General features: G+C 37.1%; 1 protein-coding gene and 1 long non-coding RNA gene across 2 annotated transcripts; one reads left to right on the top strand and one right to left on the bottom strand.

Moving 5' to 3' along the window:
- Nucleotides 1–4713: 4713 nt before the first annotated feature.
- Nucleotides 4714–15885, bottom strand: LOC141762069 (CD63 antigen-like). The gene is made up of 9 exons (XM_074625913.1): nt 15687–15885; nt 13020–13076; nt 9987–10106; nt 9793–9867; nt 9091–9186; nt 8617–8730; nt 8106–8138; nt 7925–8008; nt 4714–6350 (listed from the first exon to the last, which is right to left on the bottom strand). Exons 1-9 carry the CDS (start codon nt 15744–15746, stop codon nt 6258–6260), a joined length of 732 nt encoding a protein of 243 aa, XP_074482014.1. The 5' UTR covers nt 15747–15885; the 3' UTR covers nt 4714–6257.
- On the top strand, nt 12368–12831 carry LOC141762075 (uncharacterized). Its single transcript, XR_012592717.1, has 2 exons — nt 12368–12450; nt 12713–12831. It is a non-coding gene; the product is annotated as an uncharacterized LOC141762075 (long non-coding RNA).
- Nucleotides 15886–23520: the final 7635 nt, after the last annotated feature.

Raw genomic sequence — 23520 nt, 5'->3', positions numbered from 1 at the left:
CCATGGCTCTGAAATATCAGTAAGTTAGAATCTATGGCCCCGACCATGGCTCTGAAATATCAGTAAGTTAGAATCTATGGCCCCGACCATGGCTCTGAACATGTAAAAAATCCCTGTAAAATAGCAAATTGTTGTTTTTCACACTTAGACCTGTTGGTAGGTGGATTTTGTAACCGGATAGAGCCAGGCTAGCTGTTTCCAGTCTTTGTGCTAAGCTAAGCTAACCAGCTGCTCGCAGTGGTATCAATTTTCTATTACTTCTGCAATATTAGTCTTCCGTATAGACAGAGAAAGATAACACTGTTTGAAATCTGTCATATTAATAGTAAAAACACTAATGAGAAACTTTGAAGAAGAGTGCAAACAAACCCAAACAGTCACCAATAATAAATATTGTGACTTCTCTCACCCTCTCATTGGCGTTGATGGGTGTCAGCTAGCATAGCGGTTCAATAGCCAGCAGCCTATGGTACAAGTGCAATCTAAAGTAGCTCATCCATTTAAAACCTATTACACACACACACACAGAAAATACATTACAAAGGTCATTAAGAATATATTAGAGATGTCGGTGTCGTTATAAATTCACAACATATTAGGGAAGTCATTAGGAAATGTGGGTCAACGCACACACGCATATTGGGAAGTTATTAATGTTATTCATGAATGAGACCGACAATCTGAAATGACTACAGCAAGGTCCGTGTGATGGATGGACTCAGGCGTGTGTGAAGCTCCACAGTGTTAAGGGTATATGTTAAGACCTCAAACATCCCAAACACTCCTTTACTATTACCCCATTTCACCTTGATAATGTGTGTTGTTTTATGTGACTATGTATTTACTTTGACTACACTCACTAATTTGACCTTGGGCGAACTTATAGAGTGCTACAGGAATGAGTCCTAAAACCCGGAAACGAGTTAGCATTTTAGCACTGCCGGTTCCCTCGTCTGGAAGTCAATGGGTTTTTAGTTAGATGCCTGAAATAAGGTCTGTGGTCAACACAAGCTGAAGAGATTTTAAAGTCAGTAAATACCCCACTTGTGAATTTTTAAGCCTTTATGCGTTTTTAAAAAAGTCGGTTGCTAACAAGTGGCTAAATGAGACGACTAAACGTCATCACGCTGACTTGAAATCATTTTCAAACAAACATTTGTTTGGACAAAATACACTTGGGAGTGTTGATTTAGCAGCGTTAAGGCCTCGTCTTTTAGAAACAATTCAGAAAAAAGACTGTTGTTTTAAGCTGGAACTGCTGCATTGCTCATTGCTTCATCACATTTACAATAATGCTAGCAGTCCTGCAAATCTGCCTGTGCTCTTTGAGGAAAGCTATGAAGGAATTTGCAGCATGCATACCTTAACTGCCTAGTTTGTCATCATTTAGTCATATATTACATGTCATACAGTATAAGGTCCTGGCTGCTGCAGTTTGTACCAGTTTTAGCCATGATAGATAAATTAGTTTTAGGTGAGAAAAAACTTAATTGCAGTTGTCAAAACAGGATGAAGTAAAAGCACGGATAACTTCAGGTCAACAGAGGATAAAAAATACGTTTTAGGCTGGTGGAATTGAACGGTTTTCCTACAGACTGTATGAAGCAGCTGAATGCAATGATGTGCCAAATGAGGTAACCTCAGACTTAACTCTTGTTCAATTGAAGGAAATAATGAGACATCCAGACTGGTTAAAAAGGCAGTTATGCTGCTAGTGTCACAAGATCCCATGCATTTATCTCCACAACAAAGACTATGTTGTACTGTAACTGTGGTTAATGGGTATCATGCAAGAACATTCTTGTATTTTTATCCTAAATAAGTTTTGTATGTTGTTTTTTTTTGTACAAGAGAAATAAAAAAGGACAATTTGAGATGAAGTTGATTCTAAAAAATGTCTGTAAAAAGTAAAACGGTCCATGACTTATATGGGAGGTAACCAAGAGGCGATAACAGTCATAGAATAGGACAAGAGAAGATTATTATACACTGATGTTACACTCATTGATAATGGATCTGTGTACCAGTATCTATGCTCTCTTCAAAGCCACCAGACTCCATTGAAAAAAACATTAATTTTACCTCTCAGAACATGGGTGTTTCTGGTCTACTGCTGCATCAATCGGTTAGTTTGTTTGTGTTATTGTGTGACTTTGGTGTTTTAAAGGGTTAGTTCAGATTCACCAAAGTCACACAATAACACAAACAAACTGACCGATCAAGGCAGCGGTAGACCAGAAACTCTCGCTTTCTGCAAGGTAAAATAACAGTACCTGCTATGCCCTTTCTGAGTTCGAGCAGAAATGCATGAAGAAATGTAAAAACAAATGTATGAATAAATGTGTAAAGAAAAGAATACAGAAATGTATAAGTTTGGGGAAATAAGTAAGGGATGAAATGCAAAAGGAAAATCACTCATGCATGCATGCATAAATAAATAAGTTTAAAAATAAATATTAAATAAATAAATAAAATTCATAAAAAATAAATACATGAATAAATAAAAATAGAAATTAAACAGAATAGTAAATAAATAAAGAAATTAATACAAAAGTAAATAAATAAAAAGGCAAATTAAAACAGAAATATCAATTTATGTCATATTTCATCGATTAATTAATGACTACATTTATTTTCAAGATTATTTGTGCTACTTTTAATGGCATATTTATTTATATATTTTTCGTGTCATTGATTGATTTTTTTTTTTATTTCCGCAGGTTCCTTTAACACATAAATACATACATACATATAAAAAAATATGTAAAAAATATATAAAAAAATGCAAACAATAGATATAAATAAAGAAATTTGAAAATGGCATATTTGTTTATTTATCAAGTTATTTATTTATTTATTTATTTATTGTTATTTTGGCATGTTCCGTCCTTCACATAAACCACATAATATTCAACTTAGAGGTAATTGTGTTTGGAAAATACTACCAAAAGACACCAGGGAAGGTAGAAAATACTCGAGCATGAAGTCGTCTGTCAAAGAAAAGGTCAGAGAATTTAATCTGTGTCACCTGCACAGCTTTGTGTTTTCCCTCTCAGCTCCTCTCACATGTTTTATTGTCAGTAGCTGAAACCATTTCTGTTGTTGTGTTTGATTAACTGCAACGAATAAACCAGCAGTGATTGAACAGTTCACTTCACTTGGATGTTGACACAGCAGACTGAGAAAGATAGGAAAGACATCGTGATTCCTGCATCAACAACAACAAACTCAGCTTTATACAGTATTCCTGTGACTTTACCTACTTATCATTTATGACTGGTTATCTTCTTCACACCTGGATCATAAAGATAAACATGAGTCACACTGTGTTGTTGCCTGTTCTCTGGAGTCTACTGCCATCTAATGGCAGCTGGTTTATACAGTGATGAGGCACACTATGTGGCCAAAAGTATGTGGACAAACAAACACTACCCCCAAATGTGATAGTTGAGTTTTTGGGTTCAGGGTTTTGCTAATCATTAGGAGCTACACACAAGCTTGCATTTTATTGTTGCAACAATAATCTGCACAAAAGAACTAAAACATACCCATATATGTAGTATATGTGTTTTCTCGAGTGGACATTTTGACAGGAAAAGCTCAGGTGTTACCGATAACGTTAATGAAGGCTGTAGCCGTCACTTCCAGCTGCACACCTGGTCTCTATCCCCCAATCAGCTCCACAACATATATAAACCAGCCACTTCCCCCTCACCTTCCTGCCAGGATGTCAGCTGCAACCCTGTCTCCTACAAAATTCTGTTCCCATATAACTAAACTGCATTCTCTATAATGTTTTGAGGGAAATGTATTTTCTCCTGGATTACGTTTTCAGTTTTAAACACGTGATTCATTTTTTAAATTGAAACAAAACAAAATGCAAAAAAGTGGTTGGTTAAGTTAGCTTAAAATGACTTTTTTATGTTATTGAGCTACAAATTAAAATAAATGAATGTTGACTTTTAGTTTCTCACAGGACACGAGCAGCGACCTCCTGGGTGGAGGTCCTGTTGGCAGACTATCATATCAATGTCAAAAACAAACGTAATCTGCTACAAAATATATTTCCCTTCAAACATAATTCACAATGCAGTTTAATTGTAAACAAATAATGCAATTAATTCAAAAATAAATAAATAAAGAAGCAAATTAAAACAGAAATATCAATTTCTGTCACATTTTATCAATTAATTAATGACTACATTTATTTTTAATATTAATCTTTATACATTTAAAGACATTTATTTATTTATCAAGTCATTTATTTATCTCTCATCTTCAACCGCTTATCCGGGGTTGGGTCATTTATTTTTTGATTGATATATTTTTGATTTCGTCAGGTTCCGTTCTCCATACTCGTACGCTCTTTATATAGTTGTTTTGACGCTGAAAATAGCGTGACGCCAACGCCAAGGGGCGTGACGCCAACGCCAAGGGGCGTGGTGACGCCAACGCCAAGGGACGTGACGCCTGGGTTCCATTCCGGAAAGGCACTGTATTAGCCTTCTTAAAGCCATCTATCTCACCCCATACCCTTCCATCAACCCTTCAAACCCATTTACCATCCTGCTTTACCCTTCTCTTAGCCCCTTAAAAACCCCATCTTCCCTTCCAACCTCTCTATTGGCATCCATCAGCCCTTTAAGCAATGGGCCAAAGCCAACGGTGAGGAAATACTGATCACATTTGAACACACGAGAGTGAGTACTGGTGTATATTCAGTCTCTAGATTTTATTCTGTAATGATATGAGTGCAGATTTCACAATAAAACAGTTCCTGTCACAGCAGTTGTCTTTTATTTAAAATCATTATCCCTTTTTATAATGGTGGTGGGGTGTTCACCCTGACCTGTTTGGTTTTTCACATCCATAATTGTGCATGATTTATATAATCTTCTCTTAATATTGGCTTCTCCGTGAACAAATATATTGTACTGAGACATGGTTTTCTACGAAGCGTATGCTTTAATTTTTGTTCTCGGTAGTGCAAGTGTTGCTGGGATTTCCATTTTCCCAACATTACTATTTTACTGATTTTGAAAATGTCAGGATTTAGCCATGTGGAAAAATGTCTTCAGCTTCATGGCAGAAGTTCATTGGCTTACTCTTTTTTTTATACAAACACACAGACAGATGACAGCTTAAGTTTTTCTTCTGACCCGATCTTTTTAACCCGAGGAGGCTCGGAAATTTAGTTTCTTTGGTAATTCATTAAAAAATAAAATGTTATTATGAGTGCAGATTCTGATTGGATTAAAGGAATAGTAACACTGGAAATTTATGCAACATGAGTTTAAAAGCTAAACTAGGAGTTACCCCCTAATCTGAGTCTTTATGCTAAACTAGGCTAAACAAAGCCTGGACTATATGGCAGCCTGTTTGCACAAAAAGGCGTATGAATGCAATGATAATGCGAGAGGCATTTAGCGTGCAATACGAACGCCTTTCTTGCTTTTGACGTCATTGTACGCTATGTCGTCTGTACTCAGTCCAATGTATCCGTGTAAATATGCTACCCTATTGGTACGTGTCCACAGCCACATTTCCCATTACTGTCTATGTCAGCAGCAGTGCAATGCATTCTGGTAGCGTAATGTTGCGTTTCAAGAGACAGGGCGTCACACCGCTCCTCATTTGCATAAAGTTGAGGTCCAGGCAGACTCGCCGCCTCTGGAAACTCCCTTGAAACATTTAAACTAATCGTTGATCTAAAATAAAGAGAAGAAAGTTTCCAAACGAGGGACCATGTTGGTTCCGGTTTGAAAGCTGGGAGCAGCAGAGGCGTGACGCCAAGGGGCGGTATGTGACGAGTTGGGATGAGAATGTGTTGATTAAACTGTTGCTTTTTATGACCTCCTCAGGTTAATAAGCTGTTGTCAGATGTGGTGAAGGTTGAGCAAGCGAAGAGTGTTTTTTTTCTATAATATGCCTCTGTTATATAAGTCTACTATAATACTGCACACCATCTTATAACACAAACGAGATATAATGATTTACAAAAAAATAAATGTTTGCAATTCAAGCAATATTCTCTATAATGGAAAGCTGGAAGCAAAAAGCTCTTCACTTTTTCTCCCAAATGAAATGCCTGCTTCATCTCCCTGTCTCCGACATACCCTGCAATCGCTCTCTTAGAAGCCAAAATTTACATTTAAAAAAAAAAAGCAAAGAAGAAGAGGTCATGTATTGACCAATGATTCCTCCTGTTACAGTGCAGAAGTTAAAGGTGAGGGGTCCGAGGGGTTGGAGGGTTTCTTTTAGTAGCTCTTCATGGCAATGGACGCTCCTCCGGCGCTGTTGTGACGTCTGACCTGATGGATCATCAGGATGGAGACCAGTAGGCCCAACAGCTGTAAAGACAGGTAGTCAGTTAGAAAGACAAACAGGTGACCTGTGCTAGTAAAGAACACAACCTTAAATCTACATCAGAAGCAAAGAACGTATATTGCCAAGGAATGAAAGTCAATTGTTCGTTCCATTGAAACATCAGCGCCCAGCAGTGGAGCTACGCTTTCGCCATTTTGGACTGAAATCAACTACCGGATGTCAGTAAAACATACGCCTAAAAAGTGCTGTAAAAAGTAAAACAAAATTATTCCTATTCTATTGTCATATTCTACTGAAATGGCCTGTGTTGAACAACAAAATATAAAAAATATAATAAGCGTTTTCAGTCCAAAATGGCGGCTGTTGTCTAATAAACACCAAAGTTTTGTCTCTTTGCTTCTGTACTCTGCCAAAAGTGAAAGACATCACACAAGCAACCATATGTCCAATCCACATGGCGTGCAACTACTGTCAAGAGTTTAAATTCTGACTGGAGGCCAACAGCTGTTATAAAAATGTTTTTATTTTGGTTTAGTTTCTGCATATTGTTGGTTCAATGAGCTGTTTTGATCATTTTCAGTAGCTTCTGAGTGGAGTTAAAAATGTCTTCACCCAAAATACAGCTGCAAAATGGGAGCTGGAGTGTTTTTCCCAACTTTATATTTAGATTTGAATGTTTTTACTGAGATCCTCCATGTTTCTTAATATAGAAACACAGTTTCCTGAGCAGGCTAACACAAAACAATGGCTAGAAACATTTCTTACTAAATAAAATGGTGTAGGAATGAGTCCTAAAACCCAGAAATGAGTTAGCATATGTCATTTCCGGTTCACTTGTCTGGAAGTCAATGGTTTTTTTTAATGGGTTTTTAGTTATATACCAGAAATACATAAGGTCTATGGTTAACACAAGCTGAAGAGATTTTAACGTTCTACGATATAAAATATGTAAGTAAATAAAAAAGGCGGTTGCTAACAAGTGGCTAAATGAGATTACTAAACGTCATCACACCGACTCATCCACCTTTACAGCCTCATTGTGTATACTCGTAGCCTAACGTTAGCTTTGGTAGTGTTCATTTGCGAAGATTATCTTGCTTAACAAAACGTGTAAGTAACGTTTTTTTTGCAACAGAGCTTATTTTCTGTAATAATCCAAAACCCAGTGGAACAATCCCATTGGCTTTTTGTCAATGGAAACAGAGCGACGCTAACTTCCTGGTTGGCCTACAAAAATATGTCATCCCTAGAGCACTCTAGGCGCCAGGCGTGAAATCAATCCAAAATCTGATACTTTGTCAGGACCCAACAGTTTTGAGGCATGGTAGAACGTTTTTCGGTCATTGATGGGTGGTCACAAGTAAAGGTAGCCTAACACTGCCACTGTTACGAACTACATAACAGGAACTTGACTTGCTTGTCCTCGATTCCTCGATTCAGGACGTCAAAGCGAAGATTTGAGACCTGCTTATGACTTGCAAAACAATAACTTTGTCCCACAACGGAGAGGAGTGAACTGCATCATAGTTGCTGAATCCATCAAAAACTGACTGATGCAGTCACAGAACGTGATAAAACACATGACAGCGGAGCTTACTGCAGTGACAGCAAATCCAAAGAAGAAGGCCATGAGGATCTGGAAGATGAGGTTGATCCACCCAAAGACGATTTCACCGCATGTCTGCAGTAGAAGAGATGGAGAAACAAAAGTCATCTGGAAACATCACAGACTGGTGAATTGGATGGTGTCTTGATTGGTTGGTTCATTGATTGAATACCGTGCTGTAGATTCGGTCTGGTCCTTGGAGTCCCTACAAGAAGACAACAAGATATGGTCATCTTAATGAGAAAAGAGAAACAGTCTTCTTATCTTCTGTCAAGTACCAGAAAAAAGAAACAGGTATAAATGCTTTTAGACTTGAGTGGACAACACATCTGAACCCTTCCAGTATTTCCTGTTACAACTAAACATTTGCTATGTTTCAAATACTGGGAATTTCCATAGTGTTTCAGGGTTTTTGGGGAATTCAGGATTCAGTATCTTGATCAAGGACACTCCAACATGTGGACAAAAGGAGCTGGGAATGGAAATGCCAATCCTCTCTATCACCTGCGCCACAGCCGCCTATAACCATTCACAGTTGACTACACAAGATCCACAATTTTTGGTACATTTAGCACAGAAAAAGTTTACCTTTGCACATGAACACAAGCTTTCAAATGAGATGAGGCTCACTGAATATCTTTATTTCTAAACCTGATCTTCCAGTTTCGTTTTACAAAACCAACCTGAGGTCTTGCTTTGCACCCATATCCTCCAGATCCTCCTCCTACCGAGCAATCACAGGAGTCTGGGATCTTATCACCCCAGTCGGCGGCATTCACAACTCCACAGCACCGACCCTGCAGCCACATGAGAAAGTGAGTTTCAACAGGTGGAAATAGTCTTCAATAGGAACAGGAAGTAGATCGTGGAACATCAATAAGTGAAATAGAGATCTGAAGATAATGCAAGAAAGAATTACACCAAAGTATTGATCACAAATCAAAACATTTCTGAATATCAAAATCCTAACTTCGTGGGTGGTGGTTTGGTTTTAGTCTTGTTTTTTCTTGTTTTCCAAAACGTGCCTTGTTTTTTATTTTTGAAAAACATAGCGGCTATTGTTGTGACTGTAATATAAAGCATTCATCCTAGAAGAGCCGTGTTTAGCCTAGCCAGACTACACTCGTAAGTGTTTAATAGTACACAGAGGACATTACACTTTGTTGTATCGCCTCAAGCGCCGCTCTCGCTCCCTCATCTTCCATGACGGGCTTTACCACCTCAGCGAAGGCCTGGTCCATGTTATCTCTGAACTACAAGAAAAGAGAGAACAACATCAGCATCGAGACAGAGAGAACACAACGTTAGCATCACGGTAGATAGACAAGAGACAAAATATGTTAGCATCACGACAAAGACTAGAGAATAAACAAGAACTAGCATCTAGTTAGAGAGGATATTAGCATCAAGGTAGATAGAGAGAACGTCAATATCAAGGCAGAAAGAGAGAGTGTTAGCATCAACGTAGATAGAGAGAACATAAACATCAACGTAGATAGAGAAAAAGTTAATATCAAGGCAGATGGAGAGAACGTTAACATCAAGGTAGATAGATAGTACGTTAGCGTAAAGGTAGATAGAGAGAACGTTAACATCAACGTAGAGAGAGAGAAAGTTAATATCAAGGTAGATAGAGAGAACGTTAGCATCAAGGTAGATAGAGAGAACGTTAACCCCAAGGTAGATAGAGAGAACGTTAACCCCAAGGTAGATAGAGAAAACATTAACATCAAGGTAGATAGAGAAAACGTTGGCATACTAATAAATACAGAGAAAGAGAGAATAACAAGATCAATATAGAGAGACAAACATTTGTGTCAAGATAGATTAATAGGTAGATAGCTAGATAAATAGATTACCTTGTTTCTTCCGACAACGACAATGATGCCAACGATCATCATGATGATCATTCCAAGCACCATAAAGCCTGCAAACTGTAAATGAAACAATAATCAGAGATATATCTTGTTTAATATATTGTTTCTCTGAATGAGTGGTTTGATTGCCAAACAAAATTAACAAAAAAACATTATTTTCCTCTGTTTGTACGTACTATTTTGAGGGCAAGTTCTTTCTCGGAGCATGCAGCAAAGATTCCCAGGGAGGAAATGCCAAGGACGCCGATGGCAAACACCCAAATCCAACCCAGGCCGGGGGTCCCAACTGCTGCCATCTGCTCCGCCATGACAGGACAATGACACAACACAAACACTGGATTAATGCAAAACTGTAATCTCTAATAAGGCTGGCATTATTCTAATCTACACTTTTCTTATTTTTCAAAATCCCATTAAAATTGAATCTGTGACTCTGTATATCTACTTTCTCTATAGAACCTTGCGCATGTTGAAAATATAGTCAGAAATAAAGGCTATAATCTAAAACACTTATAGGTTTTTAACAATAGGCTAGATATATTCCCTGGAAGTTTCCTTGACTTTGGAATAAAGGAAGCAGAGTTATCCTTACTTAGCCAGGCTTAGTTTAGAAACAACTAGGTCTTACAGTCGCTGTTCAGAGCTGCAGTTCTAGCAAAATAACAATGCAAATACTGATAATAAACATTGTTTCTATAGCAAAATCCATACATACATGCAAAACAAAGTGCTTTACATAAAAGTGAATGATAATAAAAGCTAATAATATATATCTGTCGAAGGAGAAGACCAACCCAAACATGCTTTCATGGGATTTGTTGTCAATAAGAAAAATATAGAATATACTATAATAAGCCCCTTTAATGTGTTACCCAAACATCACACACTTTAACATAAGCGGACACCAGTTTTTGTAAATGTAATTTCCAGACAAAAACATTGTCTTTTAAACGCGCCAATACCGTAAAAAGGGCCCGTGAGTATCGAGTTTCTGCCCATTAGCAAGTTTGAAATCCTACATCCCAGAAAATGGAAGCTAGAATGCAGGAAATCTAACTAAAAGTTGATGATAGTGTTTCGGAAAATGCTTGACAGAAATGGAAAGTAAATTTGATTAGTTAAAAACAAAGAGCGGATAGCTGTCCTCCATGTTTTGCATTGCTGTGAAGCCTTCGGTAGTTTCTGATCTGATAACATTGTTGGAGCCATCCTGTTTTTCTGTTGCAGAGAAAGTCGACTGTGCGAATGGAAAATCTCCTCCAGCCTGCATCTGCTTTGCATTAAGAAAAGAAATTAAAGCCCCCACTATGTCTTGGCAGCTGCCCGCGTCCTTGTAAACACGTCCTTGTTTTAAACATCTGTAAACAGGTATCATGTATTGTCAGATGTGTGCAGCATACAGGATTATACTTGTGATGACCTGAGTAACAAGATCCGCCTTGATTTTCACAAACCAGCTGCTTTTGTTTTAATTCAAAGCCTCACTTTCATACTATTTACACTGCGTGCTGCTGCAAGAACCTTGTATAACCCATTAGGGTTATACAAGGTTCTTTAAACGTTGCCATAAAATCGAAATCCCTGAATCAACACAAACAAACCCTGTAACCTCAGTTTTTTTCCCCCAAAACTTAAACGTGATTGTTTTAATTGTCGTTTACATCTGACTTTGATTTAGTTGTTTTACTCTGTGAGTTACGTTAACAGTAAATCTGCTGCTCTTTCTGCCAAGAGGCATCCCGTAATGGGAAGTTGTAAATGTATGTTTGGCAGCAACTAGTGTCCATTGATCCAACATAGATAATGAATTTGTCTGGCAGATCACAGCACATATTCACGAGTTCAACAACCCCATTTCCGGTTTAGCTTCTGGCAGCATTCGCAGTGTGACTTGTTTATGTTTTCGTGACAAGCTACATAAGTGAACAAAGTGTGGTGTTTCATACCAAGGAAAAGTTGGGGCCAAGAAATATTCTGACACATTAAACCACCATAAAACTGTGAATGGTTGTTTGTATGTACAAATTAAACAAACGAGATGTAAAGTGTTCATCATCGAGCTTTAGAGGCGCTGGTACGCAGATTGTGTTCTCTTTGGACAGAGCTAGGCTAGCTGTTTCCCCCTGCTCCCAGTCTTTAAGCTAAGCTAAGCTAACTGGCTAGTAGCTACATGTTTACCCAGCCCAGTCGTAAAGCAGTTTGCTAAATAGTCACAAAATTGTATGTATTGATTTGTATACATTGACACGAATTTCAATTTTTCATGAAAGTTGTCACCTAACTTTCGTACCTAAATTACGCCACTTCTGGTGTTATTCTAATCCAAACCGCCATCTTTTCCTGAACCTAACAAGGTAGTTTTATTTTGAAAAGATAAAACTTTAGATACAATATGTTGCTTTGACATTTGTAGGAAAACGCACAAAACCTACATTATTTAAAGTTTTGCTGAGCATTACGCCAAAAAAAAGGAAATTTGTGTCTATATACAAAAACTAAAACAAACCACAACTTCTTCAGGTTTAGGCAATAAAACTACAACTTTTTTACGTTTAGGGAATACAACTACAACTTTTTTATGTTTAAGCAACAAAACTACAACTTCTTTAGGTTTAGGGAATACAACTACAACTTCTTTATGTTTAAGCAACAAAACTACAACTTCTTTAGGTTTAGACAACAAAACTACTTCTTTAGGTTTAGGCAATAAATCTACAACTGTTTTAGGTTTAGGCAAACAAAATACAACTTCTTTAGGTTTAGGCAACAAAACTACAACTTCTTTAGATTTAGTTAATAAAACTACAACTGCTTTTTTAGGCAAAAACTACAACTTCTTTAGGTTTAGGCAATAAAACTAAAACTTCTTTAGGTTTACGGAACAAAACTACAACTTCTTTAGGTTTAGGCAAAAAAATTACAATTTCTTTAGGTTTAGGCAACCGAAGTTGTAGTTTTGTTAACTAAACCTAAATAAGTTGTAGTTTTGTTGCCTAAGAAGGTATTTCTTTTGGTGATCTACCATGTGAATAGATGATTAAACCTACTAGTGGGTGTAGTAGGCTCTTATTGACCGACATCGATGGGACTTATAGCGGCTGATAATGCCTATTTAATAGCCTGACAACAGTCTAATCAGCTGGATGCCAAAATGTAGAACATGAAGTGGATTCACTACTTGTGTTTTTGCTGTTGTTGTTGTTGTTTACCTGGGAGCTGAAGATGCTCAACTTCACCGCTCCGTAGATCAGCACACATCCGATTATCTGAAGACACATCACATTGGTTAGTTTGTGCAAATTAAAGCTCAGGGTATGGAGGCTAAAGTGTGCCACCAAAATATTCATTCTTACTGTAAAATTAAAATTAAAGAGTGTTTAAAATAGAAAGTATAAACAATGTAGAAGGAATGAGAATAAACAGAAAACATATTACTAAATAGAATGCAAAACTAAAATTAAAGCAGTAATCGTTACCAACTCTGGTTCTTTGTCAAATTTGTCTTTTAGAATATTTCCATTTGATGATTCAGTGTAAACATTATATAAGTAAGGGATAATGTACAGCTAGCCAGTCATTGTTGTGTAATAAACACTGACAAACCCGGAAGGGGTTTATTCCACAACAATGACCCGCTAGCTATACATTATCCTGCTTATGACACAGCTACTTACTTAAGAAATCAATAATTTGACACAACAATGGTCCTTCAGAGTCCGACATCAGAACTGTGCACATAGCAACGGTCTGTTATACATAGCAACGGTCTGTTATAAAGAAATAAAAGACCTTAGAACGCTGTGATTGACCAATCAGAATCGAGTATTCAATAAGGCTGTGTAATAACTTCAAATAACATCTGGAAGAAGCTGATACATAACATAAATGATACCAAGTTAATGAAACTTAAATTAACTTAAACGTGACAGGAAAAGCTTGGGAACCACTGCTTTTAAAGTACTTTAAAGGATGTTTAAGGTGGAAAATCAAGACATTAAAATTTATATTTATACAATTTTAACCTTTTAAAGACATAAATTGTAATACAGTTATTTATTAACACTTTTGATGATCTTATCATTAAGTTAATGACCATTGAAACAGCAGTTAGAGCGTCTTTAGCTTCAGTAATGTGACATATTTCCAATCAAAAAAATTATCACCCCAAAATCGGATTTGATTGAATACATTTTTGTAACCGCCCAGTCATCAAAAGTATTTTTTGACACATATTTAGCATGCAACAAAAGATAAATGAGCAATTAACACATTGACACAGGATTAAAAAACTGGAAAATGTGTTTTTTATTTCAAGTTTTGAGTGGTTGGAAAATTGTTTCAACTCTCAGGAGAAATTTGAGACTAAAAAACCACCAACACCAGAAATATGTGGTTTACTATCTGCATTAATTTGTACTCATCCAGGTATTTAATTTGTACTAATGCATGCTGGGGTTTTTAATTTGTCTCCCTGCCCTCCTAGTTTCTGTCATTCCTGTATTTAGACACTAGAGGGAAACAGAGCCCTAAAAACTGAACACTTTCTCTGTCACACCTGATAATAATCAACTACAAACACTCACAATAAACATCTCAACCTGGAAACAATTTTAACTTAAGAGACATCAAATGTTTAACTCTTTTGTTGTTGTATGTATCATTATATTATATTCAATATATTCAAGTATCTCGTCAAAATTAATCTAATGTAATTTATGTTATTTTATGAAAAAAAAAATCAAAAACGTGACATTTCAATCTAATGAATCTACTAAAATGAAATAAATAATAAAAATAAGTCAGTAACTGGAGGCAGGAAACTGAAATTTGACCTTGTGTGGGTCAGGAAAGGAAGAAAAGTGAAAAACACATTTAAAAAAAAGGTTTAATTTCATGTCATTCAGCTATTTTATTATTTAACCTTATTTAGTTTTATTCTCTTGCACATTCTTTTTAAATTGTGTTTTTGTCAAAAAAGAAAAACAAATATTTATTCTCTTGCGCAAAGGTTTTTTTGTCTATATATAAGAATATATAAAATATATATATTTTTTTTTAATTAATTTATTTATTTTGAAAACATTTGTCCTGCAAAAAACACCCCATCAAATTCAAAACTGTCTCTTCAGACTCCACCTTTTTTTAAATGTTCTTTTTTTCCCCACCAGCTCGGAGCTGAAAACATGGCTGTGTAGCAGAAAGGAATGAAACTTCATTAGAGAATAAAAGGGGTCGGTGGGCGGACTGAAACATGACTCCTGTCTCTGCTGCAGAGATTTGTCTCTGGCGTTCCCTCTCTTTTATTTTTTTGAGGTTTTGTTTTTGTCTCCCAGCTACTGGAAGTGACTGTGTACTGAATCTGAGCTATTAAACTAAATACAGACCTGCTTATTGTTCTAAAACAAATCATGTTTCACACCTTTAATTGATGTTTTAAACACCTCACTTTCAATTTAATCCAACACCTGGTGTTTTTTAGTGTTTTTTCACTTATTGTAGGGATTCAAAAACTTTCATAATAAACCAAAGAAAAGATTAAGTACATTTTTTGTTTGTTTTCTCTAGCAAATCTGTTGTTGTTGTTTTTTTTTAGCATAATAGACTTTTACCAACCCCGTTTTGTTTAGTAAAAGCTGAAAATCAATTTCACACTATTTTTTTTTCACCAAAATAATACGCCCTCTTTGTTTTTGAACAAAGAATTAAGTCTTATAAAAAGAAAAAAATAATTAATTAACTTGTTTTGATGCATTTATCCCTCCAGTCTTTCTTTATTTTATCTTTTGCTCCAAACACAAATACAAAACTAATAAAACAAAACAAATAAAAAATAGAAATTAAATGCAGAAATGATCAGAAAAAGAGTTTCTACTTACTGCATACAGCACATTGAAGAAGATAAAGAGGCATTTGAGGCATCCGTTAATTTTCCCCATCTTGAGTTTTTTAGTAATTTTCTGTGAGAGGTGAAGGGGAAGCTGCGTGCATGCAGTGTAACACAATGTGTGTGGCAATGTGCAGCAGTGTGTGCTGTGATAAACTGGCTGTACACTGAATGACGGGAAAACACAGAGCTGCAACACACAGAACTGATCTGTTCAAGTGTTTCACGTTGACCGGAAACTATAGAAACGTAAAAAGCAGTCATTAAAGTATCTGAAGTGATGGATTTAATTTTCATTTTTAATTTTTTTAATTTTATTCTTTGGATTTTATATGTTTTCATTGTAGTTTAAATACTTCAGGATGTGTTTTTAATTAATAAATTAATAAATGTTGCAGCAATTTTGGGGCATTTGTTACACAGATTTGGTGCTAAATCTAACTATTTTTACCACTCGAAAATTTATAAAAAACAGTACTTATCTCAACCTGGAAACATTTTTAACTTAAGAGGCATCAAATGTTTGCATCTATTGTTTCCTTTTTTTTATTCAAGTATCTCAAAAAAAACCACGATATTTCAATTAAATTAATCTGCTGAAATTAAATAAATAATAAAAAACGTCAGTAACTGGAGGCAGGAAATTGAAATTTGACCTTGTTTGGGTCGGAAAAGGAAGAAAAGTGGCATGTTTTGTTTTTTATTTTTTATTTTTTTGTTTTTTATATTTAATTTATTTATTCTTTTTTTTTACATGTTCTTGATACCATTTGTTAAATAGATTTGCTGCTAAATCTACGTAACAAATCTATGTAATTTAGTATCAGAAACTTTGGACATTTGGAGATTTCTGCAAGAATTGCATTTTTTGGCGATTGGATGGCGAGCACTTCTGTTGTGTAAACTGCTCAGAAACCCCCTTATTTTCAATCTAGCTAGGAAAGCCATCCATCCTCTGAATGCTCTAGGTCTGTAGTTTGTGGCTGTAAAGTTTCATGAGGCTGTGATTATTCTAGAGGTCACCACAGATAATTTTATGCAGTGAGGTCAAGTTTCAAAAAATGGTCCCACTACAGTGAGATGTCTACTATGGGGACTAACATCATCACACATGAATACAGTTGGGCTCATTGGATCCACAAGAGTCTCAGCTTTACAGTGATACCCAATTTATGTAATTCAAGACTGTTTAGGGACCACAGTATGCAGACATATTCAAACACACCATTTTAGAAAAGGAGAAAATAACACATTTATACTGCATGTTTAACTTTGAATGTCTGATATGAAGGCAGAACTTTCCAACTTAAGTTATCTCGTACATTATTGCACACCCAGGATGTTTAGTACCAAACATTTTTGCAAAATGCAGAACAAAGTGAGAACACTGCAGTAGATTATCTGTTTAGATGATCTGTCAGAAATTGGAGAAAGTATTTGGGAGATGTGGACAGGACGTTTACCGATAGCTGCGGACATTCCCATGAAAATCCCATGAAACAGCCAAAACAAACAAACAACTTTATGACTTTCTGCAGCAAGTTAGCACGTTTTACATTATTTTCTGTCCCACAGCTGAAAAGCACTAATTTGTCAACGTTTGTCACGGTGTCGTGAGTTTAGTGATGTAACACCAGTTAGTGGTTAGTGATTCGGCGGAAAATAACAAAGCAGAAGCCACAAACAACCAACAACTTCTCCAAAGTCCAGGTGCTGATTTCACTCTAGTCACAGTTGGTGCTATTATGTTAACTTCCTCATTTTTCCTTTACACAGGTTAAAACACACAGGAAAACTCCAGCCAGCACAAATGAGCTACAGGGAAGACATTAAAAACTAGAAAGATTTAACAGCTTAATTGCCAAAATCAAAATTGAACAATTTCTGAGTCTGATTTGTGTTATGTCATGGCCATTTTTTTTGCATTTGTAGCGCCTTTTAGTGGTTAATTTGAATGCATTCACTCTAACATGTTTGTTAGATCTCAAGGATTAACACAATGAGTTTTGGTGAGAAACAATGTAGTGTAAACTTTTTTAGTTTGCAAGGAAACTCCACAGGATACCTTTAAGACATTATCAGAGCATATAGTTTGTGTCATTTTGTACCACCATATTGTGGTGTAATAGGATTTTATATTTCATTTTTAAAAGGAGACACTACAGGCAAAAACATAGTTTTTCATGCACTGGTCAATTTTGACATTTTGCTTCCACTCCGCGAACATTTACATTACTATTTGATATTTACTTATGTTTATATTTATTTTAACTGCACTGTTTTATGCCTAAGGTTATCATTTTGCTTTTACATATTCTGTAAGCATTGTTGAAGGAACCCGACACCAAAGATTTTCAGTGCCAATCCCAGCTTTGACAAATAGAAATCCTTGAGACTTCCGTTTCACTGGGACTTCAAAGCATAAAATAACAAAAAACACAGGAAAAAAAACAACCAAACAGGGAAAAACGGAGATGATTAAAGATTTCATCTCGAGCGTTAATGACTGGAAGAAGTTGTTTCCAAAACAAACACTAAAAAGTGCTGTTGTTGGCCCTGTATGAGGGTCTTTTTGTCCTCTCTAACTGCTCTAGATCTATGAGGTGTTTACGGGTCTGATGCAGGAGACCACACCCACTCCCATGTGTGTGCGTGTGTGTGCGTGTGTTTGTGTGCGTGTGTGTGTGTGTGTTTGTACGTGTGGTAATAGCTCCATCCTTCCCGCTGACCTCTCTAAAAAAAAATGTGGAGGTCAAAGACAAAAAAAAGAGAAAAGACAAACAATCCGACGGCTCTCAGAGTCTCAGAGTCTCAGAGGGGCGGGGGGGGCTATATCTGACGGAGGTGCATCCAGTGTCAGACATTAAAGTGTTTACCTGCTGTTCAGAAAGCCTCTCAAACATTCACACACAAGTATAGTATGAGTGTGAAAGTCAGTAATGAGTTGGAAGGGAAAGAACGTACGTTTGAGGTGTCATGGATCAAATACAAATGTTGATGGGAAAAAAGAGCTGTACAACTGGAAACAAGACGACAAATGGTGACATGCATGAGATGCCAGTAAGCGTTGGATTGGGGCATCGCAGATCAAATGACATAAAGACATAAAGTCAGGCTAAAGAAGACAGAACAAGTAGGTTTTCACATACAAGGAATTTGCCTCGTTTTGGAGCGTAACAATAAACAGAGTAAGAGAAAATAAAAATAAAAAATAGAAGCAAGTTCTGCAAAAGTCAAGAAATATAAATATTAGAGCTGTCAATCGATTAAAATATTTAATCGTGATTAATCGCACATTATCTGTTCGAAATGTACCTTAAAGGGAGATTTGTCAAGAATTTAATACTCTTATCAACATGGAAGTGGACAAATGTGCTGCTTTATGCAAATATATGTATTTATTTATTATTTTAAATCAATTAACAACACAAAACAATGACAAATATTGTCCAGAAACCCTCACAGGTACTGCATTTAGCATAAAAAATGTGCTCAGATCGTAACATGGCAAACTGCAGCCCAACAGGCAACAACAGCTGTCAGTGTGTCAGTGTGCTGACTTGACTATGACTTGCCCCAAACTGCGTGTGATTATCATAAAGTGGGCATGTCTGTAAAGGGGAGACTCGTGGGTACCCATAGAACCCATTTTCATTCACATATCTGGAGGTCAGAGGTCAAGGGACCCCTTTGAAAATGGCCATGACAGTTTTTCCTCACCAAAAATGTAACCTAAGTTTGGAGCGTTATTTAACCTCCTTCATGACAAGCCAGTATGACGTGGTTGGTACCGGTGGATTCATTCATTCATTAGGTTTTCTAGTTTCATATGATACCAGTATCTTCACTCCACCTCTGAACCTGCTGCAGCTTCTGAAAGACAGTAAAGTCAGTCTGGATCGCGGGTCTCAGAAGGTTAATGGTGCAGTTAACCAGCTAGGTTTACAATTGGTATAGCTCTCTTCTGTAACATATGTTTGGATTTGAGATTGTTTTGTATGAATTTCCCCAAACCTCCACACAGTAGGTATTGACTGCTGACCTTGAGACAGACTGCAGGTTGGAGGGGGATGGTGATGTTTCTTTGATGATGCAGAGCAGTTGCATCATTCACTTTCTGTTGCAACAGGTTGAGGTTTCTGCTTTAACCCCCCTTCCAGTTTCCATCGAAACGAAACCTCCAATAACCTATTGCATCATTTTATTTTTTTTAATTCAAGTGTAGGTACAGAAATTTCCAACATTGCCAAACATGCAAGACTGAATTTTGGGGAGATTTTTGTCTTTGTTTATTCATTATTGAACGAGGAGATCAGGCCAAGAGAATACAGCTCTTGAATTAAAGGAGTTTTCCTTCAACATATATAGTGTTGTTCTAATTTATGAGCTGCTGTCATGCTCTAATCAGATCTTACTCCTCAAACAGAGCTGTTTTTTTCCACTCTTCAAACGCCCTTATTCATGTTTGTCTTTTAATGATGATCAAGAGAAACACAGGAGTCTTCTGGATCACTTAACAATACTATAGGTTGATGCTATTCAATTATTTCAACTTAAAATATTGCATGTTTTGTCAGGTTTCTATGCGCACTCCTTAGCTAGTCTGTTGTTAGCGTTGCACGTTACAGAATTGTATCCTCAAAGATCAGCTGTTTCTTACCGAAATGGTTCTATGACCACATACAGTCTTGTATCTTTGATTTTATTAAATCTAAGATCCAGTTATTTTCTCACTCCGTTGTATGTTTTGTGCTAACGATTCAACCAGGAGAGTTCATAATGTCCTTTCCAGCCATCAGTGAGCACCAGACTTACTTAAATCACTTAAAAATCAGAGCTATGGGCAGTGATTCAAAGATCTAAACCCGGCTACGAATGGATGTCCAAGTGGACATTTAGTCCTGATGTCTTTACCAAAATCTTGGATTGCACATTACCATCAACTAGTTTATTTCTAGGATGATTTCTGGCATTGTGTACATTGGGTTTTTGCACTTTATTGATAATCTTTATTGTTTGTTTTTATTTGCACTCTGTATATTTAAACTTTTCTCTACTTTGCACTGCAACTTCTGCACAACCATGTCGGGATAATTAAAGTTGTATCATCGTTCTCTGGGAACAGTGATTATCATCCAGCGCGGGACATGAAAAGTCCAAGTTATGTGCCACCCCCGCCGTGCTCGCCGCGGCCTGCTCCATCCTGTATCGGTGACACCAGAATGTAATTTTTCCCTTTGTAAACACTTTAACAATGAGACTCGTAAAAACCCTCACAGCTCCGTGCACAGACCTGCACATTCCTGAACAAAGAGATGATCTCCAGAGGGGGCGGTTTCCAGTTACGAGTCTTTTTACACCACTGCTTAGGGGGGGAATCCTGGATCCTGATTGGTTGGCAGGTGTCTGATAAAACTCTATACAGGGTAAACATAGATGGAAAAATGTCTTGTATCAACATTCGTAGCTATGATGTGATCCATCACCCAGAGGCCTGAAGAGAAGACTATACAGAAGAATATATCTCCTTAACAGTGGTGGAAGAAGTACTCAGATCCTTTACTTAAAGGGACTGTATGTAACTTTTTACACACATTAACATGTTTTAATCATGTTCTATTGCCAATGTGTGAAAAGGTTGTAACCTAACCTACAAAACGAGACCTTCCCCAACTTCCTGGGTTTCCTCTATCAGCTCTATATAGACTGCTTTTAATGTGAAGAATACGGGGCCGTTTTTTAGGTTAGAAATGTCCACTAATGCCAACAAACGACCACAACTCAGACTCCAACACAAACTTAAAAGTTATATCTAGTGAAGCTCATCTTACAAAACAGGAATGTGACCGAAGTGCTTCACTTCCTGTCCAGATCATACCTGAGGGACCCACATGTTACTGCTGGCCACAATCTAATGCCATCCTCTCTTTCCCAGTTTATACACGGCATCATCTGTAAGTAACATTCTTTATTAACAGATAAGTGACATGATGCGTCGTTGTTTGTTTGAAAATGTATTGTAAATGCATCTTTATTATTTAGAACAGTAGAAACAGACTTACCTCGTACTTTGCATAGCTTATTGTTCTTTTATTTATACGTTGTGGTGAAAGATGTCATATTAAGCTAAGCTTTGTGAGATACTGCACAGTGATGCAGCATTTTCATTTGTTTTTTCTTGCTCTTTGTCTCTCTTTGTATACATATATTGCAGCTTCTGTATCCATACTTGCCAACCCTCCCGTTTTTCATCACCCTCTCCCGGTTTCCACCCGTGGTCACAATTCACCCAATTTAAAGCAAATTTTCACACCTTTTTTTTTCCCTTTTCGTTATCTCAACTTGTTTCTGGCGCTGTACAGCGTGTTTAAGCCCTATTGTTTCCACTTGGACGACAATACAGCTACACCAAATGTGTTTTCCTCGTGGAAGAGATGCTCCGCAACACAACACCGTTTGAGCTGTGGTCATACTTGCCAACCATGACACCTCAAAAATAGGGAGGGAGAAAAAACATTAGAGTTTCAGAGACTGTTTTCTGCATTCTGGTGACTTTTAAAGAATGGAAATAACATAATAATAAGTTCACTGCACCAGCATTTTTATGTTAAATAGGTCTACTTTTAATTTTACTTTTAATTCTGAAGAAAGAAAACTGAATAATTCATCTTTATAAAACGGTCGCTATATCGTGACAGTAGTACATGAAACAGGTAACCTGAAAAAAATCATGTTCCTCTGTGTCCTCTGGTGCTCCTAACAGCATCTGCAAGATTTCACAGACCGGAGGAAAACAAGCAGTAAGAGCTGATCTGAGGTCTGCTGTCCAGCTGCTGTCTGAGAGCCGGCTGTCAATCACTCGCGAACTCCGACCAAACGGTCAAACTAGGCAGCGCTGATCAAATATGAATCAATATTCTGTTACGTTAATGCCTATTTCTCTCCTCAAATGTTTTCAGAATCATCTTGTAGTGCACGGTTTAGCTGTAAAATGAGAGTTTGTGACGCGGAAGCCATGTAGAGATCAGGTTGAGGTTGTCACATGACCGGAGCACAGCCAATAGGAACGCTCTCTCTCTGAAATGACCAGTGATTGGTCAAAGACTCCCATCACGGGCTTGATTTTCTAAAGCCTGAAAACAGAGCCATGAGGAGGTGCAAAAGTCTAGTTATCTCTCAGAACACTTAAATTACAATATGCTAAAAGGTTATTAAGGAATGTTTGCCCAATGATGACAGAAATATACTGCCTACTGCAACTTAAAGGTTGCCAAGTATGTCTATGTGAAACCACACAATGTTGAACAGAGAAGAGTGAAAGTAGAACACGGTTTCCAGGAAATGTGAGGACTTCCTGTAAACTGTGGCTTCTGAAACGAGGCTATGAGGTTTAGGTCGTTGCCTCTGCTGAGCTAGTTGTGGTTGCAGCAGATAGTCGTCCTCTTATATAACATGTTATCAAACAACAGCCAACAGTTGAAGTCTTTTTAAGGGGTCATATCATCACAAAGAAACACATTTTACCACTTACCGTTGGTGGTATCTTGCCATGCAGATGGGGGAGTTTGGGGTTTTTTGGGGGGGGTTTTGACGAGGTACAGTATAACCCTTGTTGTATTGTGGCGGCAGCAGCAATGTCAGAGGTGGATACCTCCAAACCTCACCACATACCTGCATCGTTAGATACTACTAGAAATAAGTGAAAAACATGTTGTACTCAGTCTCTGCCATGTTGGACTTATAGAAGTACAAGACTCTTTGAGCATGTGTTGGGGACTGAGCAGTAAGAGGTCGTGTGGCCGCCACAGTATTTTGGGTATCACTTC

This window comes from Sebastes fasciatus, chromosome 23 (genome assembly GCF_043250625.1).
Source record: "Sebastes fasciatus isolate fSebFas1 chromosome 23, fSebFas1.pri, whole genome shotgun sequence".
Taxonomy (NCBI): domain Eukaryota; kingdom Metazoa; phylum Chordata; class Actinopteri; order Perciformes; family Sebastidae; genus Sebastes; species Sebastes fasciatus.
The sequence above is the reverse complement of the archived record's forward strand: the minus strand, read 5'-3'. Positions and strand labels throughout refer to the sequence as shown.